The sequence below is a fragment of the Elephantulus edwardii genome, unplaced genomic scaffold, assembly GCF_000299155.1.
Source record: "Elephantulus edwardii isolate Elephantulus edwardi_28Jun2011 unplaced genomic scaffold, EleEdw1.0 scaffold00076, whole genome shotgun sequence".
NCBI lineage: Eukaryota > Metazoa > Chordata > Mammalia > Macroscelidea > Macroscelididae > Elephantulus > Elephantulus edwardii.
In genome coordinates, this window is record NW_006399826.1 from 1,078,399 (window position 1) to 1,094,047 (window position 15,649).

The following is a 15,649-nucleotide window of genomic DNA, read 5'->3' on the forward strand; positions in this document are numbered from 1 at the left end:
GCACAGGATAGAGCACGGTTTAGGGTTGTTGTACATGGGGTCGCTATGAGTCACAAACGACTCGACGGCACATAACAACAACAACAACAGCACCAAACACTGTCCACCATGGATAACCAGTATCGCATTTAACCTAAAAACAACAGCTATGAACCCGGCGTATCCCGTGCCATCCTTATCATCTCTGAAACACTTGGTTCACAGCTGCAGTCACTGTGCTAATCTTTCTCATTGAGGGTCTTCTCCTTTGTTGACCCACTGTCTTTCCACTTCATAACTAGTTTCTCAGTATCAATTGCTTCACCTATTAGAAACAGTTACAATTCTCACAGTTGGACCAACCGATATATCATAATAAATTGAGAAAATGTTGATGTCAAGGATTTCATATCACGTGGATCTACAATCCACACCCATGAGAGCAGTAGTCAAGAATAAAAGACTTCTTTAAAGTGCTTAAAAGCAAAAGTGTTACCATGAAAACTAGGGTAAAGCTGATCCAATCTGTGATATTTTCTAGTGAAGAGTACTACCCATACTATTGACTGCCAGAAGAATGAACCTGTTTTGGAAAAATTTTAATCAGAACACTTCTTAGAGATAAGGGTGGTGAACCTATTTTTCATGCCGTGAAACTCAAACTTAGGTCTGCTTTTAAATCTCTGCTCCCAGTATCTGAGGAAATGTGATCCATGGGTTGATGACAGACACAAAAGTAGTTTTACCCAAATCTTTAAAGTAGTATCTAATAAAAAATATTGTTAAAAATGGTGGGTCAGTCCCAGGGCACTACTAGAATAACCACATAAAAGGTTACTAAATAGGCTCCAGCAGGCTAACAAAATCATTTACAGAAAAGTACATTTCAAGTTCCACGCAACCTTCACATTGATTCTTTTCTTCCCACATTTATACACTTTTTGCTGCACTTGTGTACTCATGCTAACCTTGAAAGTATTAGTCTTCCTTCCCTAATCATCTGTAAGGTTTACAGTGAATCCTTTTTATTTTCAATTATGAAAAATTTCATGCATTCAGAGAAATTGAAAGAATAATTCACTATACATCCATTTATTCCCATCAACATAGGCTAGCCATAGGAAAAACAAAGGGGACGCTGGTGGTCTAATCATAAGGTGCTGCGCTGCCAACACAGAAGCATGTGGTTCAGATATACCAGCTTCCCTATAGGAGAAAGAGGGGCCATCTCCTTCTGTAAGATTTACAACCTCTAAAAGTCTGTTGGAAGTTCGACTCTGTGTCGGTTGTAACTTACTTCGGTCCACCTTACTCCTGAGGAAAGTCAGATCAGCATGAAAACATTCCCTTCCCTCTCTCCTTCAGAAGCTCATTTGCTCTCTTTCTCTTCCACTAACTTTTCTTGTTAATGGAAAATCCCCTCTGTAGTGAGGGGCTGCCTGCTGTGTGAAATCTCGGCTCCAATACATATCTTATTGTGCAACACTGCCATCTCATGGCAGGATTTTTCTCTTTAATCAGCCTCGTTGCCTCTCAAATTCATTTCAAGGGGTGACAAGGATGAGGAGAATGCTTTGGTGTTGATTGGAGCTGAGGAGTATGTGGGGTGGTGGTAAGACAACTGATTAATAGTCCATCAGTAGGGCAATCAATTAGCAAAATATTCCTGGACAGGTTAAAACGGCAGCGCAGTCATCTTTGCTATGTAACAACCTCCAGGTAGTTTTTTTTTAAATGATATTCCCCTGTGCCTTGTTCTTGTTCTTGTGCTTGTTCTTGTTCTTGTTGTGATGAGTTGCTGTCAAATCAATGACCATCTGGTGACATTATATTTAATAGAACAAATTATTTTCAATCATGTACTATTTTCATTTGTTTCTTGGAGTCTATAGATTGTACCTTATTGTTCTGGCCAAATTATAGCATTAATCTATGGATTAAACCCATTAGAGTGAAACTGGTTTTTAGTATCAGAAGCACTGAGTTATTTGAGAGAAGTCAACACACCCTCCTAATTTCCTCATTAAGCAGATCCTGGATATTTTAAGACTGTGGGCCTAAATGGGAAAAGAGGAAAATACATCCTTCTGTATCTAGGATGGATCCGCCCAACTATCCTTCGAGACTATAGACAAAGAGTCTCAAAATACTTGAGTTGTTGATTGGGGCTCCACTAAAATGATAGAAGGGAGCTTTGGTGGCCCAGTAAGAAGTTGTGCTGCAATCTTGAAGGTACACAATTAAAATTCACAAGCTGCTCTACAGAAGGATAGGCAATCCCCTCCTGTGTGATTTACTGCCTCTGAAAACTCACTGGAGGGTCAGCTATGAGTTGGTTCCAATGATACTCAAGAACAAGAAGATGAAAGGACTCATTGCTCCTGGGGACTTCTGTGATAGTTAAAATGACCTGAGAAGGCAGAGGCCAAGTTCAGAAGCTTAGGTGGGGGAGAAGATTTAGCAAGCAGACTGACCAGCTTCCCATAGGCTTTAATGATAGTGGACATATTCTTTTGCTCGTCTAGTAAGAGACAACGAAATCTCAAACTCAGTGCGAGGAAAATGCCTCAATCAACCAGTTCAGAAACAGTAACTGGTATAAATTTAAAGAACTCCAGGAGAAGTTGTTCATGAAGATAATACTAGACAGATTCTGCAATAGTGTAGAAATTACAGTTTTATTTCACAGGCTATTCTGTATTCTTAAGTATTTAATAAGAAAATGTCAATTAATGAAAACTATGATGGATAGAATTATTGCTGTTGTTATGTGCCATTGAATCTCCTGCGACTCAACGTGACCATACGTACAGCAGCTCTAAAACCTATTCTGTCCTGAGCCAGTCTCACTGCTTCTGACACAGGAACCCCCATTGTCTCAGTCATTGTATCAATGCATCTCACCAGGGTTTTCCTTTCCTGCACTGTCCCTCCACCCTTCTGAGCATCATATTCTTTTCCAAGGATCAGTCCCTCTTGACCACATGCCAAAGTATGGACAGAATTAGTCTCTTAAAATAAATTCTTAGATACAATGAAACAGGTTGAATATACAAGTCTCTATACCAGAAAAGGAGGAAGCACCTATTCATTTCACCTCTGAGGAGTGGTTTTGCTCATCAGTGTGAGCAATCACGTCTCTGTATTACGGTCTGTGCAGTCTCTTGTGCTGCGGAATCTAGTGTGGAGTTCTGGTGGCATTATTAGTTGCATCAGAATATTTCACAGTTCAAATGTGCTAATTGTTCTTAGACGAAAGATGGGAAATGTCAGTCTGGTGATTAAGGTGTGCTTGATCCAGGCCATAGTGTTTGCAATAACTTGCTATGCATCAGAAATCTGGACAATGACTAAGGATAACAGAAGGAGAATCAATGTCTTTGTGCTGTGGTGCTGGAGAAGAGTATTAAATATACCCTGGACTGCCAGGAGAACAAAACAGGTTTGTCCTAGAGAGTAAAACTAGACCGGGAGGCAAGAATTCTGAAGCTTCATCTGACATTATTTGCACATGTTCAAAGGCGGGATCAGTCCTTGGAGAGGAATGTCATGCTAGGGAGGTTGGAGGGACAGTGCAGGAGAGGAAGACACTTAATGAGAAGGATTGATTCAGTCACTGGGGTAAACGGGGATAGGCATTTCAGAGACAATAAGATTAACAAGGGATAGGATAGGGTTTAGGGCTGTTGTACATAGGGTTGCTATAAGTCGCAAGCAACTCAACAGCACATAACAAAACAACATCCTCCTAAAGAGATCTACACCTTGGAAACACAGTGGCAGATCTTTAGACGCTGAAGGTTTGACAATAGATGGAATCCTATACATTGCTGATTCAATATGCGTTCTCACTATTTTTTAAATTTTCTATTACTAATTTACTTACAAAATTTGAATACATTATTTTCAAGAACAAATTCTTTCCATTTCCCTAACTTCCTCACCTATCAAATTGTGCAACCACATGATTAATCTCCCCCTTCACCCTGCACATCCTCATCCCTCTGCTACCAACCTCTCCCACCCCTCTTGGATCCTTATGCTACCATAATTTCTCAATCTGTTCATTGTGGTTGAACATTTGGGCTGTTTCCATGTTCCTGTGATGATGATAATGCTGCTATGAACACTGGTGTACAAATCTCCATTTGTGCCTCAGTTCTCATATTTTCAGGGTATATTCCAAGTAGTGGAATAGCTGGGTCATATGGAATTTCTATGTTCAGCTTTTTGAGGAAGCGTCAAACTGCCTTCCAGAATGGTTGCACCATTTTACAATCCCACCAATGCTTAAGAGTTCCTTTCTTGCCACATCCTCTCCAACATCTATTACCTGCAGTCCTGTTAAACTTTGCCACTGTTACTGGAGTGAGATAAAACCTCACTGTGGTTTTTATTTGCATCTCCCTTATTGCCAGGTGCTCACTATTCTTATGTGACATTGTGTCCAAAGGACCTTCTCAGTCATAAAAGAACTTCATAAAAAACTTGTGTGCCAGCGAGTTCATTCAGACTCCTAGGAACACCACAATACAAAGCAGAACTTCCCATACAGAGAATTTCCAAAGCTATACATTTTTATAGCAATAGATTGCCACATCTCTTTCTTCCATAAAGTCCCTTGGTCAGTTAAATGAACTGACCTTTCAAATAGCAACAAAATGTTTAAGAGTTATGTCATCAGAGCTGGTGTTGTTGCTGTTACATGCTGTCAAGTCACAGCTGACCCTCCAGAGGGCTTTCAGAGACCGTAAATTGTGTGGCAGGAGATTGGCTGCCTATCTGCCAAGGATAGCTAGTAGAATTGAACTACCACTACTACTACTAGTACTAGTAGAATTGAACAACTTTTCCATAGCAACTCATAATGCACTATGTCACCACAGCTCCAAGTTAGATTCTATTGGGATTAGGCAACTATGAGATCATGATGCAGAGAAATAACTATTCACAAACTTCAAAACCACTCCTCAGAGGTAAGGATTTTGTTGTTTATTTTTAAATAAAGCTTTGAAAATTTAGAACTGGAAAAATGTTTGGATTACTAGAACAACCAACCACTAGGCCACCAGAGCTCCCTATCAGAGCTCATATTGTTGTTGTTATTGTGGTGGTGGTGGTGGTGGTGGTGGTGGTGGTGGTGGTGTACCACCTAGTCAGAATCAACCCATAGCTGACTCTCCAGCACGTTGTCAGAGGCAGTTTAATCACATGGGAGGAGATTTTCGATCTTTCTCCCATGGAACAACAGCTGGTGGATTTGAACCGCATGCCTTTGGGATTGCAGAGTAGCTTCTTACCTCTAGGCCACCATACCTCATACTGTGTGTTAACTGTATAACATAAGGCTGAATTATGCACTTTTCTCTTGATACTTCAGGTGCCTTCACACCACAATGGCAAAGAGTGGTCACAAATGTTGATCAACTACATTGACCTTTAATATTTTCTATTTAGTTATTTTTTTCTTTCTGATTTATCACAAGCAAAGATTTCTTAAAATAATTACCATCCTTTCAATTTAAACTTAGCTATCAAGATTGCATCAATAAAATTCACATTTTTTTTAGAACATAGAAGACAGTGATACATAACCTTGAATTTTTTTCTCACTTCTGCCATTTTCGCTTCCAGAGTGTCTGTCTGAAACTTGGTTAGGTGGAACATTGCGCCGACCTGAAAAGCTTCCTTGTATAGCTGTACAAACAGTTCATTATTCATTGCCTTCAGTTTCAGCAAAGCCTTGATTTCAGCCTCATGCTCTGCTTTTCTCCTCACACTGTAAAGAATAATGCAAACAAATATGATTATTAAAAAAATTTCATAATTATTAAAAGTCATAAAAATATATCTTCTGCCAAAAATAAAAAAAGTCAGATCTGTAAGTGAAACTTGAATGCACAGAATACATCTCAAGATTCCATTTTTTTTGTTGTTTCTTCTTTTGAATGTTGTTGTTGTTGCTGTTATGTACCATCAAGTCACCTCCAACTCAGTGACTCTATATAGGTACAACAGCCCTAAACCTGTCCCTATCCCTTGCCAATCTTATTGTCTCTGATACGCCTATCCTCATTACCCCAGTGACTGAATCAATCCATCTCATCAAGGGTCTTCCTCTCCTGCACTATCCCTCCACCCTCCCAAGCATGATGTCCCTCTCCAAGGACTGATGTTGCCTTGCAATATGTCCAAAGTATGTCAGACGAATCTTCAGAATCCTTGTCTCCAAGGAGCAGCCTGACTTTACCCTCTCCAGGACAAACTTGTTTGTTCTCTCAGCAGTCATGGTATATTCAATACTCTTCTCTAGCACCACCGCTCAAAGGCATCAATTCTCCTTCTATCATCCCTAGTCATTGTCCAGCTTTCTGATGCATGGCAAGTAATTGCAAAGACCAAGGCCTTTATCAGGAGCATTTTATGAGGAGAACTGTAGTAACAGGATTAGAGGTAGACTTATCAACAATCTGCGTTATGCAGATGACATAACTCTGCTTACAGAAACTGAGGAGGACCTGAAGTGCTTGCTGCAGAAGGTGAAGCACTGCAGACTTCAATATGGATTGAAGCTCAACATAAAAAAAAAAGACAAAAAAAAACCCCAATCCAGATTCTCATCACTGGGCACACTGGCATCATCATGATGGATGGTGAAGAGATTGAGATTGTTGACAGCTTCAGTTTGCTTGGCTATTCAATCAACACTCTTGGTACCAGCAGCCAGGAAATTAGAAGACAAACTGCACTGGGAAAATCTGCTGTCAGAGACCTCTTCAAAGTACTGAAGAGCAGCTATGCCAGTCTGGAGACTTCTTTTGATTACCTCTAACTAATTGTCAGATTGCGCCCAAGCTCAGGAAGTTAATATTAGTAAGAAAGCTTTGGGGAATCCTGACACTTAGCACCTACAACATTCAGATTTCTTCCTCTATTCCTTTTCAACCTCTCTCTTTAACTTCCATAAAAGGATTTTACTGGAAAGTATTTACAGTTGAAGAATAAGACTAAAACCAAAGCTTATACTAGACAAGATATTCTCAGTGTCACTAGAATCGATATTATACTAAAAATAATTTTTTTGTAAGATCTATCCTATTAATTTTGACAGGTTCATAAACTCCTAACAACATTGTCTTAGTGAAGAGTTACTAGTGACAAGAGAGTCTTAGTAAAGAGTCGCTAGTGACAATCAACTTGTCAAAAGTTCTATTCTGAGGATGTTGATGCTTTTGTTGTTAAATGTCATAAAGTCAATTATGATTCAAAGCTATCCTACAGATCACAGATCAAAACCTGTGGATCCAAGGAAAGTGAATGAAATCTTGACAACTTCAATCTTTTCTCCATCATGATCTTTCTTATTGAATCAATGGAGAAAATTTTTGTTTTTCTTGAGGTTGAGATGCAATCCATGCTGAAGGCTGTGGTCTTTGAACATCTCCAGTAAATGTTTTAAATTGCCTTTATTATCAATAAGAAAGGTATCATCTGCATAATACAAGTTGCTGATGAGTCTTCTAGTCCTGATGCCGCATTCTTTTTCATAAATTTATTAATTCCTGAAAGGTTTTTCTCAACATACAAAATGAGCAGGTATGGAGACATGATCTAACCTTGAAGCACAACTTTTCTGATTTTAAACTGTGTCTCAAACTTGTTCTTGAGATAGTTTTTAAATTCTGGTGGGATAGACTAAGGTTGTATGTTGGTTCTTTTGGAATTGTATTAATTTTGTTCACCTTCAATTTGAGCGTGAACGTAAGTAATTGATGGTCTGTTCCTCAATCAGCACCTGGCTTAGTTTTGACTTCTGATAGTGAGAGGACAAAAATCTTCACAACTGGTCCAATAGACAACATCATGTTAGTTGGAGAAAAGATTGACGTTGTCATTATCTTATTTGGATTTACAACCAACAATCTTGGTACCAGCAGTCAGGAGATCAGGAGACATATTGCATTGGAAAATATGCTGTCAGGGACATTTCCAAAGTCCTGAAAAACAATGATGTCAGTTTAAAGACCAAGATCAACCCGATTCAAATCATGGTCTTTTTAATCACCTCCTAAGCATCAGAGAGCTAGAATATGAATAAGTATGAAGAAGAAGAATTGATGCCTTTGAGTTGTGGTGTTGAAGAAGAATACTGAATGTACAACGGACAGCCAGAAGACCAAACAGAGAGATGTCTTAGAGAAAGCACAGCCAGAGTCTTCCTAAGGGGCTAGAATGCTGAAGGTTCATCTCACATACTCTGGACATGCTGTTAAGATGGGCTAATTCTTGGAAAGAGACATCATACTTGGGAAGGTAGAGAATCAACCAAAGAGAGGATGACTCCCAACAAGATGGATTGACACAGTAACTGTGGTAATATGCTCAGGTATGTCAGAGATGATGATAATAATAGCATAGGATAGGACAGTGTTCAAATCTGTTGCTCATGGGCTCTCAGTGAGTCACGACAAAGGTTTATTTTGAGTATGATACAAAGAAGGTCCTTAGATAAAGGAGTCATGCTTAGAAAACTGGAGAGTTAGAAAGACCCTCAAAGAGATGGGTTGACACAATGAATACAACAGTAGGCTTGAGCACAGGCGTACTTGTGAAGATGGCATGGAATCAGAAAGGATTTTATTCTCTTATGTAAACTATGAGTTTGAGTCAACTAGACAATACCGAACAACAACAACTAACTTCAGTCCTTTTTCATTAAGGCCATTTCAGTGGTTCTGTTTCCACATTGTCATATATTTATATAAAATCTATAGCACTATTTACTACCTTTCTTTTTCTAATATAATAAATGTTCTGTCTAGTAATAGTGAAGTGGCTATTGGAACTCTGTATCTATATCCTAGATTATTTTAATGAAGACCATATTCTATAAGCTATTAAAGACGCCAATCTTTTTCTTAAAGAGATGTCATCACTCCAGGATTCTCTCCTAGAGAGACTTGAGTCGTATTCAGTTGCTAAGTCCTTGATATAAAATATTCTAATAAATTATAGGTCTTTTCAAGTCATAGAAACTAATTAATCAAAGTGCTTCAACACCACAAGATAAAGGTAAACAATCCAGTTGAAAAATGGGCACAGGATATGAACAGACACTTCACCAAAGAAGACATCCAGATCGCGAAAACACATGAAAAGATGTTCAAAATCCCTAGCTCTAAAAGAGATGCAAATCTAAACTACTATGAGATACCATCTCACTCTAGTAAGAATAGCAAAATTTAACAGAATAGAACAGCAAAGAACAAATGCTGGTGAGGTTACAGAGAAACTTATTCACTGTTGTGGGGAGTGCACTGTTGGTGACAGTAGGGCACTTTCTCAAAAAGTTGGAAATTGAAATATCATTTGATCAAGCAATTCCACTACTGGAAATATACCAAAAGAAATCATAACTACCACCTAAACAGATATATGCACATCCATGTTTATTGCTGCTTTGTTCACAATGGCGAAGAGTTGGAAACAATCCAAGTACCCAACAACAGACAAATGGATAGAGAAGCTGTGGTATATTCACACAATGGAATACTTCACTGCATTGAAAAACAAGGAACTCATGAATTATTATACAACAAAATGGGGGACCCTGGAGGATATTATGCTGAGTGAAATATCTCAATCACAAAAGGACAAATACTGGATAGGGCCACTGTTGTAAAATGGGACTGAAATTGGGGTTGAAGGGAAACTAAGAAAAGAGGAACTACATAATGTATACTGAATTGAAACAGATGAGGGAAAGACGTTTTTAAATAAGGTATATGATTAGGTATGATTATTATGACAAAAGTCCAAAATGAAAGCTGCACAGTGGAGTAGACTGCAGAAAGAGGGATTGTTTTTAATAATTAAAAAATTTTTTTTCACTTTTCAAAGAGAAATATGAACTGGGGAGGGAGGTGGGCAGGGAGGAAACTGTGCAACACTGAATGAATAAAATCCAAAGTCTCTGTAAACTTTCATTAAAATTCATTAAGAAAAAGAAAGTACTTCAAGTTAGTGATTGTTTTGATTAAATATAACTATATTCTGTAAGGAAGCAAGCAAAGTCAAAGAAAGAGGGTGGTGGTTGTATGCCATGAGTCACCTGTGACTCATAGCAACCTGATATACACTAGCTCTGAAACCTGCCCTATCCTGAGCTGGTCTCATCATCTCTGACAGACCTAATCCCATTTCTCCATAAACTGAGTCCATCTCATCCATCTCATCCTGGCTCTTCTTCTCCTGTGCTGTTTCTCCACCTTTCCAAGCATGATATCAGTCTCCAAGGACTGGTCCCTCCCGGCCACTTGCCCAAAATATGTGAGATGAAGCCTCAAAATCCTTGCCTTGTGTTACATGACTTTTGAGACAAAGGAGGACAATAGACCAAAGGAGAGAAGACGTGAGCAGGAGAACTTCTCAGTCATGCTGTGCAGGAAAACCAATATCACAGGAGACTGGGTGAATAGAGGTGGGTGAAGCCGGAGCCATCAAACCAGGGCTGGCTAGGGGCCGGGTGAGTGATGTGCTGGAGGGGCAAAGAGAGGGAATTCAGATGGATACTGGCAGAGTAGGGGTGGGGCTGGGGACAAAACACATGTGCCTAAGAGGGCAGACACCAAAAACCTGATCTGTTACTTGATAAATGAGAAAGCCAAGAAGGTAGGAGAGGTAAATGTTGAAGTAAACTAGGTTGGTCATCTCAATGTGTCAAATGTGAGAGTGAAAGTAATATGAAAAGAGAAGTGTTACTTGCCAGATGACTAAGCCTTAAAATTGAGATCAAGAAATTATTTCATTACTGAAAACAAGATCGATGGTAAAACTTTGAAAATGACTAAAGTATGACATCATGGGAGAAAGATGGACAATCTCCTCCCATGAAATTAACTGCCTCTGGAAACCCACTAGGTGGTCAGCTACATGACAGTTTTAACTTAAGGACTTACAATGATATCAACAAATAGAGAAGTCCCTAGGTGGTGAAAGGATTAACATTCAAACTGTTGTTGTTGTTATGTGCAGTTGAGTCCCTTGCGACTCATAGCAACCCTATGTACAACAGCCCTAAACTCCACTCTATCCTGTGCCAATCACACTGTCTCTGACACTCCCATTCCAATTATCCCAGTCACCGAATCAAACATTCAAACTAGTAACTGAAAATCAGTTGTTTGAATCCACCCAAGGGGTGCCTCAGAGGAAGGGTTTGTCAATCTGCATTCAAAAGACCACATCATTAAAAGCCCTTTGGCCAGTTCTAATGTGAAACATATAAGGTCACATGAATTTAAATTGACTCTAGGAGTACTGGTTTCATTTTGTTGTGTTGTTGTTGTTATGTGCCGTCAAGTCGCTTGCGACTCATAGTGACCCTAGGTAGAACAGGTTTCATTTTGTAGAGGGCGAAAAAAAGGAATAATGAGAGAAAGTTCTTTGCAATATTTAAATTCATTATAAAAAGTTTGATGTGAGTAAATAGTTAATTTTGATGGATGCATAATCAATTTTTCAAGGTGCTTATTTTCTTACTATTGAAAAATTAAGAATAGAAAAGTAGAGTAGTTTAAGAATATTCTTTCAACTTAGTGTGAATTGCTGAGAAAATAATATTCTATACTGCTGTGAAATAGCTCAAATTAATAGGCTGGTAAGATATAGCTAAACGGATATGAAAAGCACAGTACCCTGTGGATTAATTCTAAGTATTACAGACTGTTTAACAACTTCAATAATATTCTAATTGCTATCTGTATAAATAAATCATCATCCTGTTAACTCCTGACATGCTCATTTCATATAACATGCCACTGTATCTTTATTGTTTTCAATAGCTTTTTGCTCATTTCCCTCAATTATACAATCCCATCTTTGGATCACTGAAGTCTCAATGGCATTGTCTTGCTTGACATGCACTTGAACATTTGAAGTAATATTCAGTATATTTTTGCATAGCTTGAATTTGAGAAAACGGTTATTAGGGAATTCATACCACACAGTTAACATCAAGCAAGCCAAATTCAAATAAAATTAAAATAATCTTAAACATGTTCATTTCCCTTACTTGTGTGGTATCTGAATAAGCAATGAGATTGTTTGCTCAAGTCAAATAGTTGATGATGACTGGCTTGTAAGACATAATTCAAGATTACAAAAGAAACAAACTCCTGCGTGATTAACTGCCTCTGAAAACTCACTGGAGGGTCAACTATGGGGTCAGTTTCAACTCTAGGACAGACAGCAACAGACTACAAGTTTAAGGTAGCTCTAGTGACTTAGTGTGTAATTAGTTTGCCGCCAACCTAAAGGTAGGAGTTTCAAATTTATTAGCTGGTCCTTTGGAGAAAAATGGGCAATCTCCTCCCATGCAAATTACAACCTCGGAAAACCCGTTGGAGGGTTAGCTCTGAGTCAGTTCTGACTCAAAGGCAATGATTTGAGTTGAGTTGAGTTGAGTTAAGTTGAGTTGAGCAAAAGGTAAACATCCATATATTATCACCATCACCACTATCAACATCTATTTTTTATGTGTATAGGGAGCACTGATAAAAAGTCTGTTAACAAAAAGGGTATTTGACTTTCAGTGCTGCCATGTGTAAAGGCAACTACCTATGAACAATAAAAACAGTTACATAATTATACAAATAGTATCATACTAGAGGAAGACTGTCCAATCATGAGAGGTGCTCTAATCTTACTGTACTTAAAAGTTTGAATTTAAGGAAGTACCATGAACAGATTCAGTATACATGTAAGCATTAATGAAGATATTTTCCCCCCAACTATGATGACTTTTGTTAAAGAAGTCAAAGGTTATAATTCAGGTTGGCAGCAGGATACAATTACTTATTCAATGTCTGTTTCCAAAATGAGCTTGCAGGCTTCTCAGTCATCAGCCTTGCAGCTTTAGACCACTGTTACAAAGCTCATAATCCCACCAATTATAATGTCTCAACCTTCAGTCCTTAAACAAACTTGGGTGAAGGCTCTAGCTTTGGTTCTGTAAAGTTTTCTAATTTTTTTTAAATTGTTTTATTATGCTTAGAAATAGAGAAACAGAACAGAGAGTGTTTCATAGAAATTGCAGAATATAAAGGAAGAATCAAGATGAAAGTAAGAAGACCAGTTAAGCACTCAACCACTAGATGAATAGTTGGTAGCCAAACTCACCTATGGGTACCTTGGAAGAGGGGAATGCCAACTGCTTCTAGGAAGTCAAAGACTTGAACACCCCATGTAGCAGTTCTAGCATGTACCCATAGGGTCAACATTATTGAGAATTAACTAAAGAGCATCTAATAACAAAAGGTAGGAAGAGAGAAACAAAGCAATAAGATTTTGACATTTTCTGAATAATATATACCTAAATGAATAAGACATCTTAGCTGAAAAAGAAGCAGAGTGAAAAGGACGTAAGCTTTGTTATCAGACTTGCATCCAATTCCTAAGTGCACATTAGGTAACTATGAACATGATTCCAAAGACGATTATCTTATTTGCAAAACTCAATTAATAATGTCTATCTTCCAGGTTAGTATGCAGATTAAATTCTTAAAAATGAAAGATAACACAGGGAGGAAAGTGTGTAACTATGAATGAATGGAAATCCAAAGTCTCTGTAAACTTACAATAAGTTTTAAAAAGGAAAAAAATAAAGATAATACATACAACATGCTTACATACAATTGCTTGAATGAGTATTTTTTGTTGTTGTTGATTGAAAAACTATAAAGCAACAGTGTAGATCTTGATTTAACACTGACTGATTTATTGAAATGGAAGATGGGTAGAAGAAATTAAAGACAAATATAAAGAAAAGCGAAATCACCATAAATGATGGTTTGGAGTATGAAGAGAATTAACATGATAGGTAGATGTGGCACCAGAATGCATATCAGGGAAGAAAAAAAGTTATGAGTTTTATTAGCTTCTAAACTGAAGCTAAGCAAATTAAAAAAAAAAAAAAAACCCACCCAGAACTAAGGATAACAAACTTTTGTATTAATCTCTCATTAACTCATTGTATCATTCATTTAACACCTATTGAAAAAAAAAACAAAAAAGCTAACGAAATGTTTCTAAGCAAGTTCACCCTAGAGGAAGCAACAAATTATCATTAATTATACATAGTGTGCTAAATTCTAGAAAAATAAAGAAAAGAAAATGGAGGTACTAGTGATTAGATAAATACTTGTTGAGCACTAATTAAATGTTAAGCATTTTATAAAGAATTATGTGATTTGGATAAAAAAATGAATTACATGATTAGAGGACAAAGGTATTTTTTTGGTTTCTTCTTATTATTATTAATTTTCATGAAAGTTTACAGAGACTGAGGATTCCCATTCATTCATTGTTGCACTTTTCTCCCTGCCCACCCTTCCCTCCCCTCAATTCACTCTTCTCTTTGAAAAGGAAAAGAAAAATTCTGTCCTTGTTATACAATACCTCCCCCCAAGTCCACTCCACTATGCAGCCTTCATTCCGGAGTCCTGTCATGACAATAATACCTAATCACATATCCCTTTTAAAGAGTACAAAGATAATTAAAACAATGATCCCTAGATTATAATCTCAAGAAGTGAAAAATGACAAGAAAAACACATGCCCTGGCAATAATAAGTAAAATGGAAGAGGTAGAAACACTTGATACTATCTCATTTGGGAATAAAACCGTTGCTGTGATAATTTTGATTAAGAGTTGAGTGTATTAGCCATTTATATCATCCCCAGACTACAGTTAGAGAATAACTAAAGATCTCATTGCACTTGAGTCCAACTCATAACTGACTTTCCAGTGGTCTTTTGAGAGACTGTAAATCAAATAAGAGATTGTCCATATATCTTGCTCAGACAACTGGTGAATTTGAACTGCCAGAAAGGTACTGCCTTTGAGTGAGCAGTGCAATTCCCTGGAGACTATGTCTCCAGAGCTCCCTTGGTAAATTATCAAAAGGGAAAAGCTTCTGGGAATAGGGGAAACTGGAGAGGTTATAATAATAAGCAATCAATTCTATTAAAAGAGAGAGAAGATTCATAGGACACGAGAGAGTAAGTATTGAAGCTTAAAATAATGCAAGTGTGAAAATCTAACCATTTTAATAGGGCTAAACTATAAAGATCATGAAAGAAAGCAGGAAGATATTAATCTAAAGTATTGCAGTTGACACTTTACAATCTGTCTTTACAATTGATTACAATCTAAGCAATTACTCTGAGAACATAGACTTTATGCAATAGCTGATAGAGAGTCTGAAACATTTTAAGCCTAGGAAATAAAATTAATCTATTTCAGAATAATTGTTCTGGTAATGTTATATATGTTAAATATGAAAGATCAAAATTGTAGTACAGCAGACAATTATATGAACTATGAAATTCCTGCGATAAAGAATTGATCAAGGGTATAAATACTGGCTGTGTTAGAACTAAAAACTATTCTGAGTATTAAAAGAAAAAGATTCAGCAACTCTTCAGGGTTCCTAGAAAGGGGCCCCAGGGATGTGGTGTATAATTTATCAAGTTGCCAATCACAGTTTGGCAGTTCAAATCCACCAGCCTCTCAGAAAGAGAAAGATACGCTGCCTTTCCCAAAAGGTTTATAGCTTTGTTGTTTTTCGTTGTTATGTGCTGTCGAGTCACTTGCGACTCATAGCGACCC

The 15,649-nt window shown here is 37.6% G+C and overlaps 2 protein-coding genes across 2 annotated transcripts in view; both read right to left on the reverse strand.

Annotated features, from left to right (window-relative positions):
- Positions 1–5,700, reverse strand: part of LOC102860234 (coiled-coil domain-containing protein 178-like) — a 378,081-nt gene extending 372,381 nt beyond the window's left edge. The window contains exon 1 of the mRNA XM_006889222.1: positions 5,575–5,700. Within this exon, the coding sequence (XP_006889284.1) occupies positions 5,575–5,700 (126 nt within the window). The remainder of the gene's footprint in view (positions 1–5,574) is intronic.
- An 8,321-nt stretch (positions 5,701–14,021) lies between these two features.
- The window catches only part of CCDC178 (coiled-coil domain containing 178), a 79,017-nt gene continuing 77,389 nt past the window's right edge, over positions 14,022–15,649 (reverse strand). Inside the window, exon 15 of the mRNA XM_006889223.1 lies at positions 14,022–14,028. Within this exon, the coding sequence (XP_006889285.1) occupies positions 14,022–14,028 (7 nt within the window). The remainder of the gene's footprint in view (positions 14,029–15,649) is intronic.